The sequence below is a fragment of the Orycteropus afer genome, unplaced genomic scaffold (assembly GCF_000298275.1).
Source record: "Orycteropus afer afer isolate SDZICR_OR568_19922 unplaced genomic scaffold, OryAfe1.0 scaffold00018, whole genome shotgun sequence".
NCBI classification, from domain to species: Eukaryota; Metazoa; Chordata; class Mammalia; order Tubulidentata; family Orycteropodidae; genus Orycteropus; species Orycteropus afer.
The window spans coordinates 17130873-17156035 of record NW_006921605.1 but is presented as its reverse complement, the minus strand read 5'-3'; the positions used below and the strand labels follow the sequence as shown (position 1 = coordinate 17156035).

General features: G+C 37.2%; 1 protein-coding gene across 1 annotated transcript in view; it reads left to right on the top strand.

Moving 5' to 3' along the window:
- The window catches only part of HELZ (helicase with zinc finger), a 199686-nt gene that overhangs the window by 11499 nt on the left and 163024 nt on the right, over window positions 1-25163 (top strand). Inside the window, exons 3-9 of the mRNA XM_042783553.1 lie at window positions 7640-7764; window positions 9388-9444; window positions 14322-14373; window positions 15675-15750; window positions 17783-17981; window positions 18419-18526; window positions 19510-19807. Of these exons, the coding sequence (XP_042639487.1) occupies window positions 7640-7764; window positions 9388-9444; window positions 14322-14373; window positions 15675-15750; window positions 17783-17981; window positions 18419-18526; window positions 19510-19807 (915 nt within the window). The remainder of the gene's footprint in view (window positions 1-7639; window positions 7765-9387; window positions 9445-14321; window positions 14374-15674; window positions 15751-17782; window positions 17982-18418; window positions 18527-19509; window positions 19808-25163) is intronic.

Below are 25163 nucleotides of genomic sequence, written 5' to 3'. Positions count from 1 at the left end.
CAGGACCTTTGAGAGGTGTTTTATTTAATCACATTGTATTATATGAGAAAGAAAGAAAAGACCAAAATGGATGTCAGAAGAGACTCTGAAACTTGCCCTTGAGTGAAGAGTAGCTAAAGCAAATGGAAGAAATGACAAGAAAAAACAGCTGAACAGAAGATTTCAAAGGGCAGTTCGAGCAAACAAAGCCAATTACTATAATGAAATGTGCAAAGACCTAGAGTTAGTAAACAAAAAGGGAAGAACATGCTCAGCATTTCTCAAGCTGAAAGAACTGAGGAAAAACTTGAAGCCTCAAGTTGCAGTATTGAAAGATTCTGTGGGCAAAATACTGAATGATGTAAGAAGCATCAAACGAAGATGGAAGGAATACAGAGTCATTATACCAAAAAGAATTGTTTGACATTCATCCATTTCAGGATATGGCATATGTTCAGGAACTAATGGTATTGAAGGAAGAAGTCAAAGGTGCACTGAAGAAATTAGGGAAATAAAAGGCTCCAGGAATTGACAGAATACCAATTGAGATGTTTCAACAAATGGATGCCCCACTGGAGGCACTCACTCGGCTATGCCAAGAGATTTGGAAGACAGCTACCTGGCCATCTGACCGGAAGCGATCCATATTTGTACCCATTTCAAAGAAAGGTGATCTCACAGAATGTGGAAATTATTGAACAATATTGTTAATATCTCATGCAAGTAAAATCTTACTGAAGATAATGCAAAAACGGTAGCAGCAGTATATTGACAGAGAACTTCCAGAAATGCGGGCTTGATTTAGAAGAGAATGTGGAACAAAGGATATCATTGCTGATGTCAGATGAATCTTGGCTAAAAGCAAAGAATACCAGAAAGATGTTTACTTGTGTTTTATTGACTATGCAGAAGCATTTGATTGTGTGGATCTTAACAAATTGTGGATAACATTGAGAAGAATGGGAATTCCAGAACACTTGATTGTACTCATGAGGAACCTATACATAGACCAGGAGGCTGTCATTCGAACAGAACAAAGGGATATTGCATGGTTTAAAATCACGAAGGGAGTGTGTCAGGGTTCTGTCCTTTCACCATACTTATTTAATCTGTGTGCTGAACAAATAATCTGAGAAGCTGGACTAGATGAAGAAGAACATGGCCTCGGGATTAGAGGAAGACTCATTAACAACCTGCGATACGCTGATGACACAACTTTACTTGCTGAAAGTGAGGATGACTTGAAGCACTTACTGATGAAGATTGAAGACTACAGTCTTCAGTGTGGATTACATCTCAGTATAAAGAAAACAAAAATCCTCACAACTGGACCTATAAGCAGCAGCATGATAAATGGAGAAAAGATTGAAGTTGTCAGAGACTTTACATTACTTGGTTCCACAATCGATACTAATGGAAGCAGCAGTCAGGACATCAAACGATGTATGACACTGGGCAAATAGGCTGCAAAAGACCTTTTTCAAGTGTTGAGGAGCAAAGATGTCTCCTTGAAGACTAAAGTGTGCCTGACACAAGCTATGGTATTTTCAGTCACCTCATATGCATGTGAAAGCTGTGGACAATGAATAAGGAAGACTGAAGAAGAATTGATGCTTTTGAGTTGTTTTGGTGAAGAATGCTGATAGTACCTTGGACTGCTGAAAGAACTAACAGATCAGTCCTGGAGGAAGTGCAGCCAGAATGCTCCTTGAAGATGAGAATGGCCAGAATTCGTTTCACCTACTTTGGTCATGTTGTGAGAAGGAACCATTCCCTGGAGAAAGATGTCATGCTTGGTAAGGTGGAGGGTTGATGAAGAGGGGAGGGCCCTGAACGAGATGGCTTGACACGGTGGTGGTGGCGGCGGTGGCGATGGGCTTAAGTATAGCAGGAATCATGGAGCTGGCTCAGGACGGGGCGGTGTTTCGTTCTGCAGTGCATAGCGTCGCTATGAGTCGCAGACGACTCGACTCGATGCCACCTAACAACATGTGTTATCATTGCCATTTTACAGGTGAGGAAACAGACTTTGTGAGATTGAGTAACTTGTTTGAGAGCACAGAGCCCCACCTGGGTGGAACTGGGCTTTTGAAGTGAGATCCTTCTGATGTGAAAGGCCAGGCTGCTTCTCAGAAGCTGCTGCCTCGGTAGTCTGCACGTTTGTGCAGACATTATTGCATCTGGCAAAATAAATAATAAAAGAAAAAGTAGTATTTTTTAATTCTGGAACTGAAGAAATCTGGGCCTCAGGATCACTTAGGTTATTGTTGGTGGAGTGGGGACTAGGATTTGAGTGTTCAGGCTCCTAGTCCATCCGGCCATTTTTCCTTCACCAGACTTTTTAAACAGGAATATATTCCAATATCATCTTTAAAATTTCATAGTTCTTTATATTCCTTTATATTAACGGTTTTAAATGAAGGTCTGATATTTAAGTTGACGGAAATAAAAAGTTAAATTACCTTGGGGTGGAATATAAATCAGAGAAGTAAAAGTTTCTATAATACGTGAGTTACCTTTGAAGAATGTTATTCTCTAAATACGCAAACTTTTTTGCATCAGTAGGTGCTTGCTTAAGCAGGAGTCTTGGAATTTATGTGAACTGAGTTGCATGATTTTATGAGTGACCATCTGTGCCAGGCGTTTGCTGACTTATGCAGGGTGTCAGCTGTTAGGAGTGATGGAGTCCATTGATTTCATACTGATTTTGACTCATGGAATAAATATTTGCTAACATTAATTTCATAATAAATTATATTTACACATAAAAGGAGATTGAAAATGAATATAACCTTGCCTTGAAAAATCCCAGAAAATTATACCAAAGGTGGGACTGAAATGAAGGATTATTGTGGACACTTGAAAACAGACTGCTACCCATGTTGTTGTTGTTATGTGCCATCGAGTTGGACCTGACTCATAGTGACCCTTCCTTGGGTTTCCCAGGCAGTATCACTATGGAAGTAGATTGCTCCATCTTCCTTCTGAGGAGTTGCTGGTGGGTTCGAACCGCCAGCCCTCTGGTTAGCAATCTGGTACATAGGCAGTTAACCTTCAATTACAAACTTGATTGAGGCTTTCTGCTGTTTGTAGTCTCTACACTTTTTGAAAATAAATAAAATGTGTGTTGTGAGTATAGATAGTATATTCCTGTATATCTACATCTCAACTGAATTTTTTGCCAAACATTAAATGGCAGATTGAGGAAGGAAATTTAAAAGGAATTTATTTTCATTTTTGATTCAGTTATTGAGTGGATTATACATTGAAAAGTTTTTAAAGGTTTGTAGGTCATTTTTGCAGAGAAGATATTTTATATACTTCTAATATTTGGAAAAGAAGTCCTCAGAAGAGATTCACGTGGTTTAAATAATGAGAAATTAATATCCAGATAATGCACTTGTTTGGCAATGAGCTGGGAGAGGTGAGTAGGGGGGCAGTTGTAATGTGCAAGTCAGTAGAGAACTCAACATTCACTTTTTCAACTCTTTTGACATAAAGCTGTTACATCTTAACACGTTCTTTAAGTATATAAATAAATAAGTACACTATTTACAAAGCTGCTATTTGCTTAAAAAATTTTCATTTAAGTATTTTCTGTATGTTCTTCCAACATTAGGTTATAACATTAACTCCACTTAGAAACTTAATTATCTTTTATTGACTTACAGTTTTTTCTATGAAATAATTTATTTACAGATATCATCTTTTTCCCTTGCCTCTTTCATGCCTTATACACGCATGGAATCATCCAAAGTATTTGCCTAATCTGAAATCTAAATCCTAATTAATAAAAGAAATTTAAACTTTGTTGATATGTTACACTTTAGAAGTATATTGTCTTGTAATATAATTCTTAAATATGAGACATGAAGTTATAATTTAATGTTTTGATCGTAATATGCTAATAAAAAGCTAGTGAAATCAGTATGAATTATGTAACATGAAGTTATTTTTATCTTGTAATTTTTTTTTTTCTTTAAGAAGAATAATTGTTATATCAAGTTTTGGGCATAATAACATGGGGTTACTGAGAGTCTGAATTGACTCAGTGGCATCCAAAAACAACAAAGCATTTTTGTGCTATGTAAATACAAGTGGGGTGATTCTGTAACTAATAAAAATGATTATTGAAATCTAAGAAAAAAATTAATGTTATCACCCTCACTGCAGTGAATGATTTGACTTTATTAGTGACTGAAGGATTTAGTATTTATGATGATTAAAAAAGTTTTTGGAAATATTTATTGGAAAATACCTTGATTTGCCCTAGGTTAAGCTCTTCAGTAAAAGACTTTAGAAATAGCTAAAGTTTTGGTAAAAGAAATACCTGCTATGGTCATGTGACTGATGATCGATACTCAACAAGTACTGTTCTTTAAGCTTATTTTAAGGAGCCTTGGTGGTGCAGTGGTTAAGCATTTGGCTGCTAATTGAAAGGTTGGCAGTTCGAACCCACCAGCCGCTCTGCCGGAGAAAGATGTATCCTGCTTCTGTCAAGATTTACAGCCTTGGGAGTCCAATGGGGCAGTTCTGCTCTGTCCTTTAGGGTCACTTTGAGTCTGAATCGAATTTAGCACAACATGTTTAATGGGTTAAGCTTGTTTTAAAGTTATCTTTCTTGTTGCAAGCAACAAGAATGACATTTTAATTGTTAATCCTCCCTTCTTTGATAGCCCCTAACAGGCTATTTTGTTGGAATAGTTGAATGCATACTCTTCTTTTTTGTTGTTGTTTAAATGAATACTCTCTTAATAATACTAAGTTTCTGGTTCAGAATGCTTCCACTGAGACACTTATATTTTGAGTGTTAGAAAATATTACAAGGATTAAAGGACGAAAGAGGTTAGAAACATGAATGCGATCCCCTAGCTGAGGTTTGTATGCTGCTTTTAGCTCCTAGTGGGCAGAAAGCAATTCTGTTTGGACAAAGTCATGTGCTTGCAGTAGAATCTCACAGATCACTTGACCGGGAGAGATTTTATCTGTAAGAACTGTAACTTTTTCACATTTTCTCAAGATTAGAGTATATTTGTAATGTCAGTCTTTTTTTTTTTTTTTGACAAGTTCAATTATTACACCTGAGACAACTTCAGTACTACATGAGGCTATACTTTGTTTTCTTTCATGCTTTTACTAAATGCTAAGGAGAATAAGGGAGCACATTTGCAGCTTTGCAGTTTAATTTTGTTATATGGACAATAGCAGGAGAGCTTTTCATCTGTAATTATTGACTATTTTTTTGTCCATAATTCTTCATGCAGGATCCTCCAAGACATACTGAATTGCATCTAAAGGCAGCATTTGGAAGAAAGTTCTTGTCTAAAGGGGAGAGAGGAAAGGGAAACATAATTTTGACAGATATTGAGACATTCAGACACCAATGAAGTGGAAAAACTGCTGCAAAATGACATTCAGCATATATTTTAAACAAAATCAGAGATCTGTGAAAGATGTTTGTAAAATATTTTGTGATTGAATACTCTTTAAGCACGCCATAATCATCTGAGATTGATTTATTCTTTGTTTTAGTTTCATTCCCCTGAACATTTTCAGCTTGTGGCAATTAGTTTCTTACTATCCCAATTACTGAAAAAGAGCTAGGATAGTCCCTCCTTAGCAGTGCTCAGTACTGCTTTATAATTTTTAGAAGAGGAAGATAACATCTAGGAAACTCCTACTCAACGCAGGAAACATGCTGGATACTTTATGTAATTAACACAGTGAATCTTTACCACAACCTTATGAGGTGGGTATTGCCACCTCTGTTTTCCTGGAGAGGAAATGGGCTGAGGGAATAAAAATGATGTAGACCTCCAGGGACTGCTGTTTCTCTTCAGAGCATTTTATTGGAGTTCCCTCATTTGATCCTTACAACAAATTTAAACATGTTTCTATTTTCTGGGTGACCAAACTGAGGGCCAGAGAGATAAAGTGACTGCCCAAGGTCATATCTGAATAGTTTCAGGAGTAATAAGAACTGAGGGAGATGTGGCCTTACTGTGGAATTTTATAAGATGCCACTTTATTGGACTTACTCGCTTACTAGAATTATTCAGTGACAGTTGAGTAGATGAGTGATCTGTAACATGGATGGAATGAGACAGGAGATTGGTCCCAACTAAAAGTAATTGAGTAAAACCTGACTACAGAGAGCCTGCAACTTTCAATTTAGTAATTTGATTCAATGAAGAGTATTGAAGATGCTTATTACAGTAATAGTGTTAATTTTAATAGTTAAAAATTGGGATTATTCTGGAGCAAGGAATGGTTAAATAAATTGATGTGTTCACTTGATAAGGAGCTCTAGTGGCGCAATGGATAAGGCATTTGGCTGCTAACCAAAAGGTCAGTGGTTCGAACCCACTAGCCACTCCGCAGGAGACTGATGAGGCAGCCTGCTTCCGCCAAGATTTACAGCCTTAGAAACTCCGTGAGGCAATTCTCCTGTCGCCTGTAGGGTCATGAGTTGGAATTGACTTGATGGCAGTGGGTTGTTATTTCTTTTGTATCCACTTGATGAAACATTATATAGCCAATAACATGATAAATATAAACACTCTAATAACATGGAAAATATTGAATATGCTGAGGGGAAATAACGCAGAATGCAGGCTATTATATTACTTTTGTATCGGTTGCAATCATGGAAAAATGAAGTATTGATGAAAATTGGAAGATAACATGAATAAGTAAAAACTGTTTAGTTGAATGGTGAGCTTATGGTGAGCTTTACTTTTATGTAGGATTTTGTTAATGTTGCTATAGTGTTATTTGTGTGATAAAAAAATTGAGTAATATAATGAGAGGATATACTCATTACAACCAAAATGATATAAACAGACCTCACGGACTTTAAATGGGCAATGTATAATACTGATGCTTGAAAGAAACATCTCCTTGGAAATAACTGGAAAAAAATGCAATTTCCAAAAGGTTTTTTTCAGCAAATTGTTTTCTTGCAGAGGAAGCTAAAATGTGTATAATAGAATCTGGGACTTAGTGGTAAAGAGAAGGCTACAGATTGCTTTACTAGTTAGACCATCAGCAGTATCTGTGAGATGTCATCTCCCATGACATGTCATAAAAATTAGTATATTCTACATTGCTAGAAACGTGCTCCCTGAGATTGTATTACATTCAGTCTGCAAACACTTGCAAGTAATTTGATTAGCGTTTTCTGTGACCATTAAACAATTGGATTCTTAATCTTGCGGATTTTGATAAAGGCTAATTCTTAATTGTTTAGGAATATATGATACAGAGGTTTGCAGTTTCTGTTCTTATGCACCTTCATGGCACAGGGTCTCATGTGTCACTGTCAAAAACATGAGAACTTTATTCAGCTCATATCTCTGCAATTTAAAAGTTCTCACTCACATGGAAATTATAGCTTCCAAAGAGCTTTATGATGAATTCTTCTCCCTGTGATTTTGGTGTGATCCTCCCTGGCTTCTGTGTTTAGCTGTGGTGATTGCCCCATGTTTCCTTTTGGCCTTGTGTGTATCTTGGACAGAACTGAAACCTCATTGCCTTTCCCTACGACTTGTATTCTTTTAGTATATGAGAAGCCATGCTTGTGATGATGTGTCAATATTATACTCAAGACAAATGAGTATTGACTGCTATGTGGTTAATGATGGCTGTTCCTTTGTGACAGTGTTGGGAGAAGGACTGGCCCAGGGAGACGGTGCCTTTCGGGCAGTGCTTTGCTGCATGCAGCTGAAAGGAAAGCTCCAGCCTGTAGCCAGCATTCTTGCCAAGTCACTGACAGGAGAGTCCTTGGTACGTTGATGAGTTCTATTTTACATGCCTGAAAATGGATTCATGTCGGACTTCTATACATACTGTGGGAAAAAACAGTTAGCATGCATTTTTCCTTAGTTCCTCCTGTTAGACATCAGAGTTCTTGGGTGTCTTGACATACTCATTTCTCATGAGCAAGCTGATGTTTAACCGTTGGATTCTTGTAGCTTGTGATGACATCTGGAAGGAGTATTGGGACTTTTTAAAAGTTTGAAGATATTTCAAATAATTAAAAGATTTTCCTTAAAGATAAAATTTAATAGAGCTTGGACATATTTTTAGCTTTTAAAATACTTGTGGATATGATCTTACAGGATTCTAAAATTCAACCATTTATTTCATATGGTGTTTTAAATCTATTTAAACTAACTAAAAATTACTTTTGTTTCTGAAGATGGTACGCCTATAAGTTAACATTCATGACCACTCAGATGGAACTGTGTATCTGATTTTATTCAAACTTGGGATAAGTTTTTAAATGTAATGTTTAATATTCTAGAAGTTTTTTCCTTTTTTCTTTTGAGATATTTGAAAGAATACTTTTAGAAACTTTAGAGTTGGTAATTTATGAGTTGGAAGAAAGTCGGATACTCTAATTGTCATTAAGTTTGAATGACAAATAGTGAAGGCAATAAAATAGCATGTCCACTGTGCTACCCAGCATGAGCTCTTTATTATTCTGAGTTGGTGTAAATTGTGAAAGTTTAGATCCGATTTCTGTTACTGCAAACCAGCATACTTGGTCACAAATACAGAAATTAGGGCAGTACTTGGTATGTTGCTGGGTACTGACTCATCTTAAAGGGTAAGTTAGTTATCTCAGGAGTTACTAGAAAGTGCATTGTTAAAGTGGTTTGGCAATGTCCTGATTTCACTAAATTTTCAAATGAGTTTAAAGGCTAAAATGCATTATTAATATAGTAAAAGTAAATATTTAGTTTTAGATAGATGGTAAAGAGTGTATCCCTCTTTATTAAGATAATTCTATCCTTCAGGACTTATTGTATATCTGGTAAGCATAAAGTTTCACCCGTTGGGTTTATAAATTTAACACAAGTAAGAAGTAATTTGCTAATAAATCTCAAGTGAAATATGAATTTCAGAGAAAGAAATATATTGTATATTTTCCATCAAAACTTCATTAATGGCCATCTTTAAAGTGGTACAGTCTTTGTGTGTGAGTCTCTGAGGCATGGTTAACTGTTTGAGTTCATCATTTTGCAAATATAAACCCATTAGCCTTAGGGAAAAAAGGTTAAAAAAGTTTCAGATTATTTTTCTCTTCACTTATCCTGCCCTGTTCTACAGTACTACCTGTTTTGATTGCTTTATAAAATTAATTTTTAACTGTTACGTAAGGTGAAAGGCAGTGTTTTCACTTATCAGAAAAGGCACACTGTATAGTTTGTGCTGTTAATCTTTAACTTTTTTCATAGATGGGTAGCTTTATTATCACGGTTACTGATAGTGGGCATGGTAGTGAAGATAGCATTGTCTTTTATTAGAGAAATTTTCATAAACAGCCGAGGAATTGAGCTAAGCCCCTAATAGTGAAGAACTAATATACTAATTGGTTTTTCTCTTTTTTATTTATCCGTTCAGAATGGGATGGTAACAAAAGATTTGACAAGACTCAAAACACTTCTCACAGAAACAGAGGTAAGAAAGACTGTTTCAGTGCATCTGTTTGGAAAGCTTTCAATTCAACCTGCCTATTAAATGTTCTCTATTAAATTTTGGAAAATCATTGTAGCATCAGCCAAGAAGGCAAGGCTATAAAGGGGGAGAGGGTAATGAGAACTTCTGACGTTTCCTGTTCACAGCTTGGTCTCATCCTAGGAACCTTCCTCTTCTTAAGTTTCTTCGACATGTCAAGTTTCTGTTCCTGATGTTTTTTAATTAATATTTTATTGTATTTAAAGTTTGACAGAAAATTAGGTCCCCATTTAACAATTCCTGCATATGTTCATAGATATTGATTACATCAGTACATTGTGCCATCATTCTCATTCATTCATTCTGGTTGCATGAGAAACAGTACTCTGCTTTCCCTGTGCCCCTTTATCTTCTCATCTTTGCTTGGGAGTAATTTTTCTTTTTCTTTTTTTTGTGATTTGGGTGGAAGTTTACATAGCAAGTTGGTTTTCCATTCAATAATTTATATGCATTTTGTTGAGTGACTTTGATTGCAATCCCCATAATGTAACAGCATTCTTCTCACTTCCTCCCTGTGTTTGCTGTTTCCATCCACTCTTCCTTCCTGTCTCTTCCTTCTGAGCTTCATCACTGGGCACATGCTGCTCTTTTGATCTTGTGCATTGGTTCTTCTGAGGAATGCATACCTCTGTGGTGTTGCTGTTCACCTTATAGGTGTGCCTGTTGTTTGGCTGAAAGTTGAGTCATGTGGGTGAGTTCAGTTCCAAACCTGCTTTAGATTAAATTTTGGTCATTTGGTCTCATATTGATGATTTTTAAAAGGAGTTCACTAATTCTTGTTAGTTGTCTTTGCCCAGTAAATGGGTGCTTGAGAGACTTTAGACTTCTGGCTGTTAGAAAATGCTGACATTGGATGTGAGCTACTCTACAAGCTGACCATCGTTTATGAAGCAACTAAAGGGATTCTGATTTGAGGACGATTTTTAGGAGATAGAAGTAATGTGCCAGGGTAAATGTGGAGCAGAAATGTGCTCCAGTACAGGACTTGGGCCCGTGGAAGACGGGGACAACAGAAGCATGTGAAAGGCCCATAGACAGACAGTAAGTCCAAATTTCTGTTCCTCATACAGGCTTCTATAAACATTTATATTTATTTAGAAGTTCTGTTTTAAAAATAGCCATCTGTCAGATTTTGTTATAAATGGTTGCCCATGTAGTGATTGATAGGTTCTTTATTCAAGAACTGAGCATTTACTCCGTGCTAGGGGCTGTACCAGGTGCTGGGTTATATGTGCTTGTCCGTGGCAACGTAGAATCTTGGGGAAGACAGACAACAAATACGTAACTATTTATTTAGGTGTAATTCAGATTGAGGTAAATGCTATGAGGGAAAAGAATATGTTTCCTGTGATAGAAAAATAACTTTGGATTGGGTGGTTGGGGACAGGGGACAGCTAAACCAAGAAACGAGAGTTCAGAAGGCACAGTTCCCGTGTGTGTGTGTGTGTGTGTGCGTGCGTGTGCGTGTGTGTGTGTGTGTGTGTGATGAGAGCACTCTGGGCAGGCGGCTTGACCTGTAGAGTGTCTTCTACAAAGCTAATACTTTACAGCTCATGCCCGCAGACAAACAGGCAAAGCAGACAGCCACTGTGGACTCCCACACGAGCTGGATAAGGAAACTTGCTTTTGCTACTATGAGTTTTTTTAGTGTCATTTTCCTTGTATTGTATGATGTACTGAGAATCAGTAAACTCTGATTAACTTCAAAGCCCTTTCGTTTCTTGTATATGTGTGCAGTCTGTCTGAATTTTGATGAAACGAAGCAAGATAATTATAAATGTGTTAGACCTTTTTTATGGAATATAAAATAAAATGACCTTTCGTTTGTTAAGATTTTGGCTTTGCTCTTTTATTGGTTTAGTTTAATTCAGCTTTATAGCTGATAATCACACACAAATATGTCAAAAATTTTATTTTTATAGTTACAGTTATTTACATGTAAAGGCAGAAATATCACGTCTCTTATTTTGTGATTACGCTGTTGGAAGAAATGGCTTAAGTTTTGTTAGGAATTTATTTTTTCTGTAACCAGAGTAGTAGTCTTTTTGGTTAGTGAACTGGTATTATTTAAAAAAAAAAATTCCATCTAGAAGAAGCTAACAGACAGTACTAGTTCTGTTTATTATTGCACATGACACATTTTAAAACAGACACAATTCATTTAAAGATTGGGCTGAGCTGGCATTTAACTTGTAAACTGTAGTGAATGCAGATAAAGACAGAAGGAAAGACTGATTAGTGAAGAGAAAACCAACAGTTATCATTTGGTAAGATATAGTATATCTTAATAAATAGATGTGATTACGAATTTGTGAGAGTTCCAATTGTAGGATGTTTGACTACTTTCCCTGAAAGTGTCAGTATAAACGGAATACCGGAAGCTAATTGATAATGCCGTTTTTTGGCTTGGGCCCTGGGTACATAAAAACGATATTCAAAACAGAAAAAACAAGCACCTTGCAACATAAAAGCCACGGTAGCCAAATGGTCAGCACAGACGCAGCTTTCCCCTGTGATGAGAGTGTGCTGCGGCCGGCTCACCGCTCGCTGGAGGTGCGCGGCGTCAGCACGGACGTTCCGCACATTTGCTGATCGCCTCGGACGCTGCACGGGCGAAGGATGCCCTTTGTTTTTCTCCTCCAACAGGTATAAACGGCGGAAGTGTTTATTCTCTGAGCAAAACATTTTATCCTTGTTTCTTTTTTCCTTGAAGACTTAAGTTTATTTCTCTAAGTGTTTAAGGGAGGATACTTTAAGCTTTTCATACTGGAAATGAAATTTTAGCTTTCATATTTGTGTAAATGTAATAATATTTTAGGAGCTCTAGTAGCATAGTGCCTAAGGCACTTGACTGCTAACCAGAAGGCTGGCGGTTCAAACCCACCAGCCACTCCTCGGAAGGAAGGTTGGGCAATCCTAACCTTCTGTAGTGATACTGCCTCGGAAACCCAAGGAGGGGTCGCTAGGAGTCGGGGCCGACTCGCTGGCAAATAACAACAACAACAACAATCATATTTTAAGGGCTAGCGTAGGACTATGGCACTTAGACCTTGCTAATAGAATTTAAAGAGATATTTCAATAAATCTTTTTCATGAGGCCTAGACTCCTTATAACATGAACAATTACTAATGATAAATTAGCTTATGTAATTTCTTTTTTAACTTTTTATTGTGATTTGGGTGAAATTTTACACAGCAGATTCATTTTATATACAACAGTTCATACACATTTTGTTTTGTGACACTGACATCTTATGAATTCTTGTATCCAGTACTTCCTGTCACAAAAAGAATGGACTGTATTTCAGCAGTTTGTTACTAAGTAGCTTGCCTGGAATCAGACCATTTTCCTGTAGGAACAGTGTTACGGGGATTTAGTACAAGCCCAACCAAAGTGTGCAGTGTAACCAAGCACATATAAATTATAGTGACACTATTGTTCCAGTTATACCCAAATGGCACTTATAACTTGCTTTCTATTATAAAAGTCGATCCAAATCTATCTTGGGACACGGTTTCCTCCTCCTGATTCACTTCAGCATTTTTGGTGCACTTGTGCTGTTCAAGGTTCTGTGGGTTTTGGAAAGCTGAGACTGATATCAGTGAAAAACATCTGGCGGGATGGTTAGACATGTATACAACTAATGGGGCCATAGGACGGCCTGTGGTCAATCAGTGCTATAAGGGATGTACCAGCAAGGGAAGGAGAGATTAACCCTGTGGGAGTGGGGCAGGGAACCACAGAGACAGAAGTATGAGAGTTAAAGATGGGGCAGCTAACTAAGACCCAGATGTGACTTGGTACAAGGTGACTTGGCACATAGCTGGCTGGTTCATGGTAATAAGGACCTTCAGTAGAATGGTGGCCGTGGGCATGGAGAGTTGGAGACCAGGTAGGAGAGAAGAGGGGAGAGTTCAGGATGACTTTCAAAACGTCAGTCTGGCTGTCCTTGGGGCAGGTGAATCCATTAACTTGAGATAGGAGCACTGGAGGAGGATCAGTTTGGGGTAAAGTTGATCATTTATGTTTTGGACATAATGTGTTTGAAGTGCTTGGGTGATAATCATTCAGTAAACATTTTCTGAGCACCTATTATGTGCTAGATACTCTGCTTGGTGCCAGAGTGCATAAGGGCAGTTGCAAGCTGCTGTCGTCAAAGCCCCGTGTAGCTATCAATTATCCAGTGTGTAAAGAGCTGCCGAGTAGTTAGAAGAAGTGCCAGCGCCAGCACTCAGCTGAGATCGGGCTGTGGAGCTTAGCATAAAGTTAGAGCCCAAGGGGCAGGCTGGGGACTCACCTGCACTGAGGAAGTCAGAGAAACCAGGAGGATAGAGGGGGTGGTCCTGGGCTGGGGGCTCCTCTGTGGGGATAGTCCTCATTCCAGGCTGAGGATGTGCAGGAGGTGCTCCCAGGCTCAGCAGTGGCAGTGCTCTGTTCTCGGCAGGAGAAAAGGCACCTATCAGTCAGTCACTCTCTCGGAGGTCTGAAGAGGAGAGGGAATGAATAAGTGGGTGGGAAGTGCTGACTTTATAGCGTTTGGGGCTGGGGATTCTAGACTCTCTACCACCAGGTGATTTTTGGGTAGGGCATCTGCGTAAAAGTTTTCTTAACAAGCGTCATAGAAGTACCTCTTTTCCATATTTAAACACAATATCAACCAAAGAGCAAAATTAAGTCGCTTGCGAAGATTTATGTTTATTAAAATTTTCTAACTATGCTATAATCACAGTTGTTTGTTTTTAATGTTAAAAGTGTCCAAGTTTAATTCAGCCTCGAGTAGTTCTTATATTAAGAATATCTTTCATTTGAAAACTTGCAGACAGCAACAAGTAACGTTCTCTCTGGGTATCACGTGGAAGACTTAGAAGAGGGTAAGTATGAACTGCGTGCCGTTTGTTGTAGCTGTGATTCCAGGCTTTGCTGTTTTACTGCTTATTGGGAGAAAATATACTGAGGGATAGAAGATGTAAGTGGAGATGTAGGAAAGAATATAAAAAATTAATTTTAAGAAATTAGGTGTAGGTGAAAACAGTGATGTCACTAGCTGTTTTTCAGTGGAATAACGGAGGTGGTAGTAACTGCAGAGGTCATCTAGGTCCCCTTGCCTCCATGTAGGACTACATTTAAACCTGTTCTCAGCTATCTGTAGAGGGAGGACACTTTCTCATCTCTCTCTTATCCCAGGCAATACGACTTTCAGAAGTGCTAATCTGTTAGCTCAGTTGTTCCCGTTACAGTTAAACTTCATGATCTCCCCATCCGTCTCTTGTCAGAGGAAAGAGGAGAGACCTCCATTCGTTGAGCACTTGCTGAATGCTGTGTACTGCCATAGTGACTTCACATAAACATGGCCTGGTTCCTTAGACTTGTTCTCCAACTTTCTTATAAGTGACAATAGTGACATTTACTAAGGTCCAGTAGTTTGCCCAAAGTCACACAGCTGATAAGGGGTAAAGAAAGAACAGCTTGAAACTCAACCTGGCTGAATTTATTCTTTTTTCCCCACACTGACTTAAGGAAATAAGAAATGACTGTGAGGTTTTTGAAAACTTGTCCCTGCTCAGTCAGCTCTTATAGTTCTAGCCTTTTCTCTCTTAGGCCTTATTTTTCTCTGGTTTATCTGGGAGCTCAAACAGATCAAAGCCCATAGTATTCTGAAGTAAACAAATACAATTTTTTAATACGACTTTTAAGAAACATGGGTGATAATGTGGAGTTTCTTCTCATTCAGTGTTCAGGATTGTAGTTCATCGTTGGAGGTTTTCTTTTAGGATACAAAGTATGTATGTATATGTATCATTCTTTAAGGAGTTCCTAGTAGAGACACTTTACATGCTTAAGAAATGACAAGCATGCCAACATTCCCCCTTTAGTTGTTTTAGGGAAAAGACTGCCCTGGGAGTATGTTCACCAGTTGCTGGGATCGAGTCAGGGTCATTAACTCCATTTAACTGCTGGGTAACTGCTTCTTCATTGGTTTCTAAGTTTCATGTAGTTAATTGATAAATCAACTGGTAGATGCCTTTTTTTGGTAGGAGCAAGTATGTCATGTCATTTTTGTACATCATCTGGAATGATGTGTGTGGAGGGATTATAGTATTTCTTACACATTAAAATATCAGAATCACAAGCAAGCCTCAAATGATAAGCCTATATCCTGATTACTCTCTAGGATCTTGTAATGGTTGGCATTTCCGCCCACCACCTAGGGGAATCACAAGCAGCGAGGAATATACTTTGTGTAAAAGGTAACGTGAATTTTTTTCTTAAACCAATGACATGTCTTTGTTCAAAGGCTAGATAATTTTCCTTTACTTTTTGAAAAGTAGTAATTCAAATTCAAAAAGAGCATAAGTGAAGGAAGGAAAAGTAAAATGTCACATAAGTAAAGTGGTTTATTTTTTATTTAAAACAGAAGTCATCTGGTCGTTATCAGTAAATAATAAAGTAAAAATCATGGCATGAGCATCTTCTTTTAATGACAGACAACAGTGGCCTACACAGAGATGGTTAGGACTTTGCTCAGCAGCTTTTATGCTACCAATTTTATTCTTATGATGGGACTTAACTGCTGGTCTTTTGTTTATGTGAAATTTACCTAGGTTATCGTGGTCAAAATTGAAATTACCTTATACGTAAAATAGATAAAGAAATGTTAAATTATTATAGTAAGTTTTCTGAAAAAAAAGGAAATCTGTTATCTTCACGTGATCCTGATGCAGAATTCATGAGTAACTTATATCTGAATGGCTAACCTTTGAAAATTTAATACGTGTGTATTAATGTGGAAAGAATTACTAAGGTCCCAAAAGGTGAGCTTTTCAGTTCTTTTTTATAAGAAGTTGTAACGAGTGGGATTTCAGATACGAGTTCTTATTATTCTAGAAATTACTTTTGATAATTAGGGAAATTTGATATATAATTTTGATGTCTGAAAAGTCAAGATGTTTGATTTGATTTGATAGGAGAAATAAGGAAACAATAGTAAGATTTGAAAATCCTGGTGATATCTTATAGAACACAATCCTGTGGAAAGGAAATAGAAGAAAATCCACAGTCCAGATTAGAATATAAAACCTTCGAATTTTAGGAAAGTAATTTAAAACAAATCAATAGAAAGATATTTTACTTGTTAAGACATACATACGAGAAACTCAACGTGATTTTGAGTGTGTCTTCCAAAGCATGCTTAAGAGAACTTAATAAATAGTTAACTTAAAGACTTCGTGATTTATCAGGAAAACCTTCAGATACACTCATATTTTCAAGTATGGTGAACCATTTGTTAACTTATGTTTTGCTGTGGTTCATTTTGCATTTCTTACTGTCCATAATTTTGAAAAATTGTGTTCACTGTAGCATTGCTTTTGTTTCATTTTGTTTAAAGTTTAATTGTAATTTTTTCTCACAGAGGATCTTTCACCAAGTTTTTATGTTTTCATTGATTTAAAAACTTGTCTTTAGTTTTGAGGATACTAAGTATTTTTTAAATTATTGATTAAAATTTTTTATTTTTATCTATTTTTGACCATTGAGCTGAAAGTTAAATTTTCTGAGTCATAAGCTTTGATAAATCATTAACTCTGTCCTTTAAAATGAAAATTTAGGAATTTATCCATTGAACAGATAAATATGATTATGAATAATAAACATGGTTTTGTGATATGAAACTTACTCTGAGTTTATTTAAAATTCCAAATGAATTAATATAGCTCACTAGTTTGAAATGTAGGTAATAATAATGTAGAAGGGGTGAAAGCATTAAGTCTTGAGTGTTTACGGGAGAACCCGTAATAAGATGATAAGTTAATGATATGTTAATTCTTTTTCAGAATAAAATTTCCAGTATTTGGAAAATTTTCTGAAGGTTATATCATTTTGGGGAGTAGAATATACCTGTGTTTGAGCAGCTAAGCCACTTGATGTCAGTGTTGCTTTAGAAAAATTCTCCTCTGAGAGAAATGCATCAGTTAGATCACAAAGGGAGATGCCTGGTTTTCAGTGGTGTTTTCTGGGGAGGGACATATAAATGGGCTGTGCTTTGGGACCCTCTGTTCCAGTAAAAGAAATCAGTGAATATGGGGAGTTGTTTTGCATTAACTGTTGTGAGTGTACTCTAAACCACCACTCCCTCCTTTCACAAGGCATGTGACAGATGGGACATTTCAGGGGGTGATGGTTTGCTTTTGTATGGAAGAGTCAGAGGGCAAATGCTGGGTGCTTGTCTTTTAAATGATTCAGCAAAGTGTGTGATAAAACAGTCTTTCCTATTCTACTTAGATTTTTAGAGCAAGGAATCTGTAGGTATGGTGCCCAGTGTACTTCAGCACATTCCCAGGAAGAACTAGCAGAATGGCAGAAAAGATATGCTTCACGGTTGATAAAATTGAAACAGCAAAATGAGAATAAACAGCTCTCAGGCAGTTACATGGAAACCTTGATAGAAAAGTGGATGAATTCATTATCTCCAGAGAAAGTGGTGAGGAAGATAAACTATATTTTGTTTGTTTGTTTTGAACAATGAACTTGTTTGCGTCTTAACCTTATTATGTGCTCTGTTTTGGTTTATTTTCTTATCCTTTGTATGAAGAACTTGATTCTTGGCAAAATGGTGTTTTTAGTAGCTAATGTAGACCCATTTATTAAAATAAAGAGCAGAACTAAACCATTTGCTTGGAGGTTTGCAACTACTCAATTTATCTTCATTCAGAATGTTTTTGACTGATTTCTTGTGGTTAATTTTTTCATGTCTTTTGTTTTAGCTTCATTTTTTTCTTATAAAGACACTGAAAATGGGGATATAAAATACCTTGTTAGACAGCTCCATCATGTCTATACTGTCGACGTTTATCATGGTGATAGTTTTTGTTTGTGCTTTCAGCAGTAGAAACTTAACCCTGTTTGCTCTGTTTTCAGCTCAGTGAGTGTATAGAAGGGGTAAAGGTAGAGCATAACCCCGATCTGTCCGTTACTGTCAACACCAAAAAGTCCCATCAGACGTGGACCTTTGCGCTCACTTGTAAGGTACGAATTTGGTGCCGATTAAATTATGCTAAGTATTGTTCAGCTTTATTTAAACTTTTTTGGACTTGTAAATTTCTGTGTTAAAAGAGCATTGGTAATGTTTTAATCTAAGTTTGTTTTATATAGGTTCTATATTTGCTAAAGTGTATTTCTGTGTTTGGATCATTAAAAGTATAATTTTTTTTTAGACTTTGAGAGAAGATCTTTGTAGCTGTTGAGGATGTTTATTTATTTATGAGTGTTTTTTGGCATAGTATCTTCCAAAGTTTGAACGTAAGATGGGGTTCATGGCTTACGATTAACTAAAAATTGAATTGTTTCATCTGGCAGTTCTAAGATACTTACGTAATGGCTACTTGTTTTTATATTTGATGAAATCATAAATTCTGTAATAGTGGCTTTTTAGTACAAGAGACATTTTCTGCAGTGATTGCCATCTTAAATTATGTTCAAGTTTAAGAATGAAGCTAAGTCAAAAATGTCTGTGAATGTGTGCAGTGGAAAAGTTTTGTATACTTTTTAATGACATTTCTTCCACTGTACCATTTGCATGTAGGAATGAAAAACCTGGCAACTTTTAGCTCCAGCCTTGAACCCAATCCAGTGCCTTCAGAGGTAACTGCTGTCCTGTGAAGATTTCCTAATTGAGGCTAGATAAAACTCCTTTAGGCTAAAGGTGTGGCTAGTTAGAGCTCAGTGGTCATACAGGGCGATAGCTTTTGCCACAAAGGACGAGGCCCATGTCCCAGAGGGCAGGGAGGCTAGTTATGTGCCCTAAGTGTATCATTTTAACAACTGATTCTTTTTAAACTCTTCTGATTTTTTTCTCTAAATGGATTATGCATCAGATTATATTTTTAACATTATTTTAGAAGCATGGGTAAAATAAAAGTTCCTTATGGAAATATTTTTGTTCAATAGCCCCATTAAAATTGGATTTTCACCCCCTTTGTACTCAACGAATTGTTTTAACTTCCTTGTAGCCTGCAAGAATGCTGTATCGCGTAGCATTGCTTTATGATGCTCATCGTCCTCATTTTAGTATCATTGCAATCTCTGCCGGAGACAGTACTACCCAGGTATCACAAGAAGTCCCAGAAAACTGTCAAGAATGGATAGGAGGAAAGATGACCCAAAATGGATTAGATCATTACGTGTATAAAGTCGGGATAGCATTTAACACAGAAATATTTGGAACTTTTCGCCAAACCATAGTTTTCGACTTTGGATTGGAACCAGTACTCATGCAAAGAGTAATGATTGATGCAGCTTCTACAGAAGGTAATATTTAGAATTTTTTCCCCTGATATGATGTATTAAGAGACACTTTAATACCAACATTAAAAGAGGTGCATTGGCCCCTAAACATTCCATGGATAGGGAAGGAATAATAAAGAAAAAATCCCAAATTGATTGACTCATACTGTGTAATAGCTTCGTATGGTTCTTATCTTCATGCAGTCATCAGACAGTACTACCTAGGTATCAAAGCTTGCTTTGAGATTCCTCAAACTTTATGAGTAGCTGATCAGGTCTGCTTTGGTCTGCCAGCTTCATTTTTAGAGTATTATTATTTTAACACAGTAACAGCTTTCAATGTTAGTTGGGACAGAATATTATTTTAATGGTAATTATAAATACAACTACAGTGCCTATTTCCATGTCCTGTTGATTTTCCATATTAACTTTGCAGATATAAGTGTACTATCTTTGAATGAAGAGTCTTATATAAGTTAGTTTTGTACATTTACCAGTGTAAAGGAAATGAAGGTGCCTTAATAGGACTTGTTCTTAGAAAGAAATACCTCTTTGTGACATATAAGCACCTGCAGAAGTTGATAAATTACTTTGTACATTGTCATAGTTCTGATTATACCTGGATTTTATGCCAAGAGCTATCAGGATGAGGAACAAGCTTGTTAGCTTGCATTTCTTTGGCTCTTGGTTGGATCTGTAGGTGATTTATTTTATTTAACCAACACTTAAATGTGTATTTAACAAATTTAAATAGCAGAGCTGTATGAACTTGCTATTGTGTTGATTGTAAGTAGCCACTTTGTGGAAGATGTTTAGCACCTTGTACCGTAGTCTCCCATTTATGAGAACCCAGAGCTGTTGCTCCTGTCATGAGCAGATGGTGTTATTTTCTGTACACAGTGAATACCTGGAACTGATTCCCTCTCTTTACTTTAGCTGCTAGTAAGGGTGAAGCTACATTTATGCCCCAGTTGAACAATTGGATAATACTTTCTTGTATGTGTGTTAATATTATTACCCCGAGTACATTTTACCCCAATTTTCTTTTACTTTGATTGCTTTTACCTGTTTTTGTTCTGCTGTATGTATTTTTGTCATCTCGGTACTACTTGGAATGAGAATAAATTAATTTCCTTGGCCAAATAGACAGGACAGATGACAAAGTAGGAATCAAGTAAGTATTTGACTTATATCTCCCAGTCATGAAGTTGGTAATTATTTTCTGCAAAGGTCCATAAAGTAAATATCTAAGGCTTTGTGGCTCAGATAAGTCTCTTTTGCCTTTACTCAACTCTATATTATAGTGTGAAAGCAGCCATAGTAACATGTAAACAAATAGATGTTGCCATGTAACCTTTGTTTACAAAAACAAACTTAGAATACTTAAAAGTAAGTTTTACAGTAAAACTTTATTTACAGAAACAGGCAGTGGACTGGATTTGGCTGTTTGGTTTGGCTATTCATCACTAGTTAATTGCTTTTAGGGACTAGAACTTGAGAACTTAATGTTGTTGTTGTTGTTATGTACCCTCCAGTCGGACACGACTCAGCGACCCCTCTTTGGGTTTCCGAGGCAGTATCACTATGGAAGTAGATTGCCCCATCTTCCTTCTGAGGAGTTGCTGGTGGGTTTGAACCACCAGCCTTCTGGTTAGCAGTCAAGTGCCTGAGGCACTACGCTACCAGAGCTCCCTGAGACTTAATAGGAAGCACTTTTTTTCTTTCTAAGCCCTCAGGCGATTTAAATCATAGAGCACAACATGCGTTCCTCCTCTCAAATACAAAGCATAAAGGGGTGTTCTTGGCTTACATGTGTGTTGTGTTTTAAAAGTTTGCTTTTAGATTGGTGGTTTGAACCCGTGAGGCATTTTCCCATAGAAATAAGTTTGTGGATGTTGTTAAGAATCCTAACTAGTTAATAAAAGCCTATTTAAATAATAATATGTTAAATGTTTGAAATAAAAAGAAAAAGTAATACTATTAAAATATAGAAGATAGGAGAGAATGTGGCGATGAGGACATCAGGGTAGGGTACTTCATGGGCTTCAGAAGGTTGAGCATACTTGGACTTTTGTCTGAGAGAGGTGCTAGTTTTCTAGGTAGAGGAAAAGAGCAGTGGAATCTTGATTTCTTAAATTTATTATCTGTGTGACCCTGGGCAAAATACTTAACATCTGTGAGCTTCTCCTGGAAACATCTATAAAATGGGGATGATAATCTCTTAACTATCGTAAGATCTAAAAATAAGCCTCACACAGTGTCATGTACATTGTAGGCATTTAGGACATGGTAGCTGTTATTTTAAAAATAAGCCATAATTGGGATACTTTCTCACTTACAAGCAGAATGAAAAGTAGGAAAACAGGTTTTTTTTAAAAAAAAATTTTGTTTTGGTTTTCCACTGGCAGGGATTGGAAAGAGGATTAAAGTGAACTTTGTAAGTGAATCAGGTTAAAGTAAATATGTAAGAATGAGGAAGAGTTTCAAAAATTCAATGAATTAATTAATTTTGGGGAAAGGAGGATAGGCTATATACCTCATCTCCTTGAGAAGGAAAGATAGAGGCAGGAAGTCAAGAGATGTTGGATAGTTGCTTGAACAGACCAGGAACATTCCTTGAGAATTTCAGTCGTCAGTGTCCTGAGGAGGAGGGAAGTGTGGGTACTAGTAGGAAAGTTCCACAGTCTGTATGTACGTACTGGACACGATTCAGTTAAAACCTGTTCAGTACCTACTGTGATGATCTTTTGTTAGGCCCATAGAGGAATCAAGCACGAGAAATGCATAGTTACTGTCTAAAGCTAAGTACACATGACTTATAAAAGAGAGTAAGGTAAGCTTTCTTAGCAGTATGGTTAGGTTCCAAAGACCAGGTTGTTAGGTGAAATCAGGCTAATGTGAGATTTGGAGGCCAAAGTTTCTGATACTTTTAATATATCTAATATATCAGTTTGAAAATATAATACATTTTATATTTCATTCAGATGTGGTGGAGAGAATTAATGAAGATAAGGATAGCCTCGTATGGACTCATTACTAGATCCCCCTTTTTAATGACCTCCTTTCAGTTTGATGTCCTTGCTTATTTTCCTTAAAGCAAGATTTTACCTTTAAGTAGCTGCAAAAACGGTGAGGAGGCCACATGTTCAGACCTCCTCTAACCTTACAAGAGGAAGACAGGATTACCAGTAGTAACCCAAGGCCTATTCCTACAAGGCCGACATGCTGCCTCCCTCCAGCCGTTTCACCAACCGTTCCTCCCAAAGCACCCACCACCTCTCTCCTGGGTTCAATAATTTGCTGCAGTGGCCACACAGAACTCACAGATTGCAGGGTTTATTAGGGAAGCACCAGGCTACAATTCAAGTTAAAAAAAAAAAAAAAACGCTAAGTCTCTCTCCCAGCCCACCGTCTCTCAGCCAAGTCTCTCATAGTCTCTCTCCCAGCAGTGCTGGTCCCTCAGTGTCTCACTCAGCAATGCGTGTTTCTTGAGTCTCTTTCCCAGCAGCGCGTGTCTCTTGTAGCAGCACGTCTCTCTCAGGAGCGCGTCCTTCCTCAGCCAGCAGTCAGAGAGAGAGTTCTGCTTCTAGGAGGCCTCCTTTTGAGCCTGGCAGGGTGGTCAAACTAGCCAATCATAGCATCAGAACTCTAAGCACGTGAGAGAGTGGGCACCTCCCAGAACATTGTTTTGTGCCACGCCCAACAGAAATACTCCAGGTGGACACCTTCAGCAATCAGGAGCTCCTCAGTTGCCCATAGAAAATCCCACCTTGGAGTTTACAAAGACTTATGGGTAGAAAAGCCACACTAAGTAATTTACTACTACCACAGTAGTTATTTTACAGAAAGTAATTGAAAGAAAGTAAGCATCCTCTTGAATTAATCTGGAAACAGTTTCACATAGTGAAATGCGTGTGTGTTTCTCAACAACTGAAGAAAAGTAAATATTAAAACAGAACAATATATAAATACATAATATTCAAAATGCATTTTCTGACAGATTTTGAACATTATGAAAAGAAAAACAAATCTAGGTTTAGGCAAGCTGGATGACATTTGGCTGACTTTTTTGGGTCATTACTTAAATTAACTGACCTGTTGTGCTAATTTTTAAATAATATTTTATTGTATTTTTGATGAAGGTTTACATGGCAGTTTAGGTTCCCTTTCAGTAATTTCTGCATAATTTATTCAGTGACGTTGGTTACGTTCTTCATAATGTGTGACTTTTTGCCTTCTGGTTGTTCCGTGTCCATTAGTCTTAATTTCCCTGCCTTCTTATATACTCATCTTTGTTTTAAGGTAATAGTTAACTGTTTGGTCTCATACAGATGATTCTGTATTTATTCAGTCCTTTATTTTTGGTGTGTCTTCCTGCATTCAAATGCGTCTCTCCCCGCCTCCCATTTCTTTCTTTTTTAATTGTGATTTGGGTGTAGGTTTAGAGAGCAAATTGGTTTTCCATTCAGCAGTTCGTGCCCATTTTGTTCTGTGACATTGACCGCAGTCCCCACAGTGTCACAGCTCTCTTCCCACTGCCTCCCTGTGTCCTCTCCTTTCCCTTCCTGCCTTCTGAGCTCTATCCCTGGGCAAGTGCTGCCCGTTTGCTAATTTTTAATTCTATCTTTGATATTTTCCCTACTTTTAAAATTGATGTCATTGAATGTCTTATTGTTTGTATTTGCTTAAAATTTTTGTTGTGTGACTACATTTGTTTCACCATTATTGTATACAGAGTCTTAACAGAATTCTGGAGACGTGAAAGCAGGATGTAAACAGTGTAATACTTGTTTTCCTGCTTCAATCTTTGTGTTAGTGTTTTTGGTTGTTATGGCAAAATTCTTGTCAGCAAAAATTTTGAGGGTAGAAGACTGGTTTATGTGAAATCCCACTTGTATAAAACATTCTGCAACAATAAAAGTGTAAAATATCGGTGTCCTATTCGTATCTTTTTACGGACTACTAGCGTGGACAACATTCAGGGACACTGAGAACAAGATAAATACTTTGGATAATTGGTGACAGTGTGACAGCCTGGTTCATTTGCCCTCCAACCTCAGCCAGTCCATTGTCTTATCTGGTCTTCCTTGCCTGGAATTAGGAGAAGAGTGTTGTTATTCTAGGTGCAAGCTGGCCAAATGCAGTTGAGAATTGAATTAGATCCGGGCTGTATCATGTTTCCATATAATTTTGTACTGTTATAAATTGTATCAGAATATAATTTGGTTTCTGCATTTGTAAAGCAGTTTAGTGATGGTGTGAAACTGAATTTGAGTGGGAAATCTCTTTATTGCTTCTGCCACTGATTGGTTTTTCATTGTTTAAGCAAGTTTTTGTCCTTAAGTGAATGCTGGTAACATATTTTCACAGTTGCAAGGTT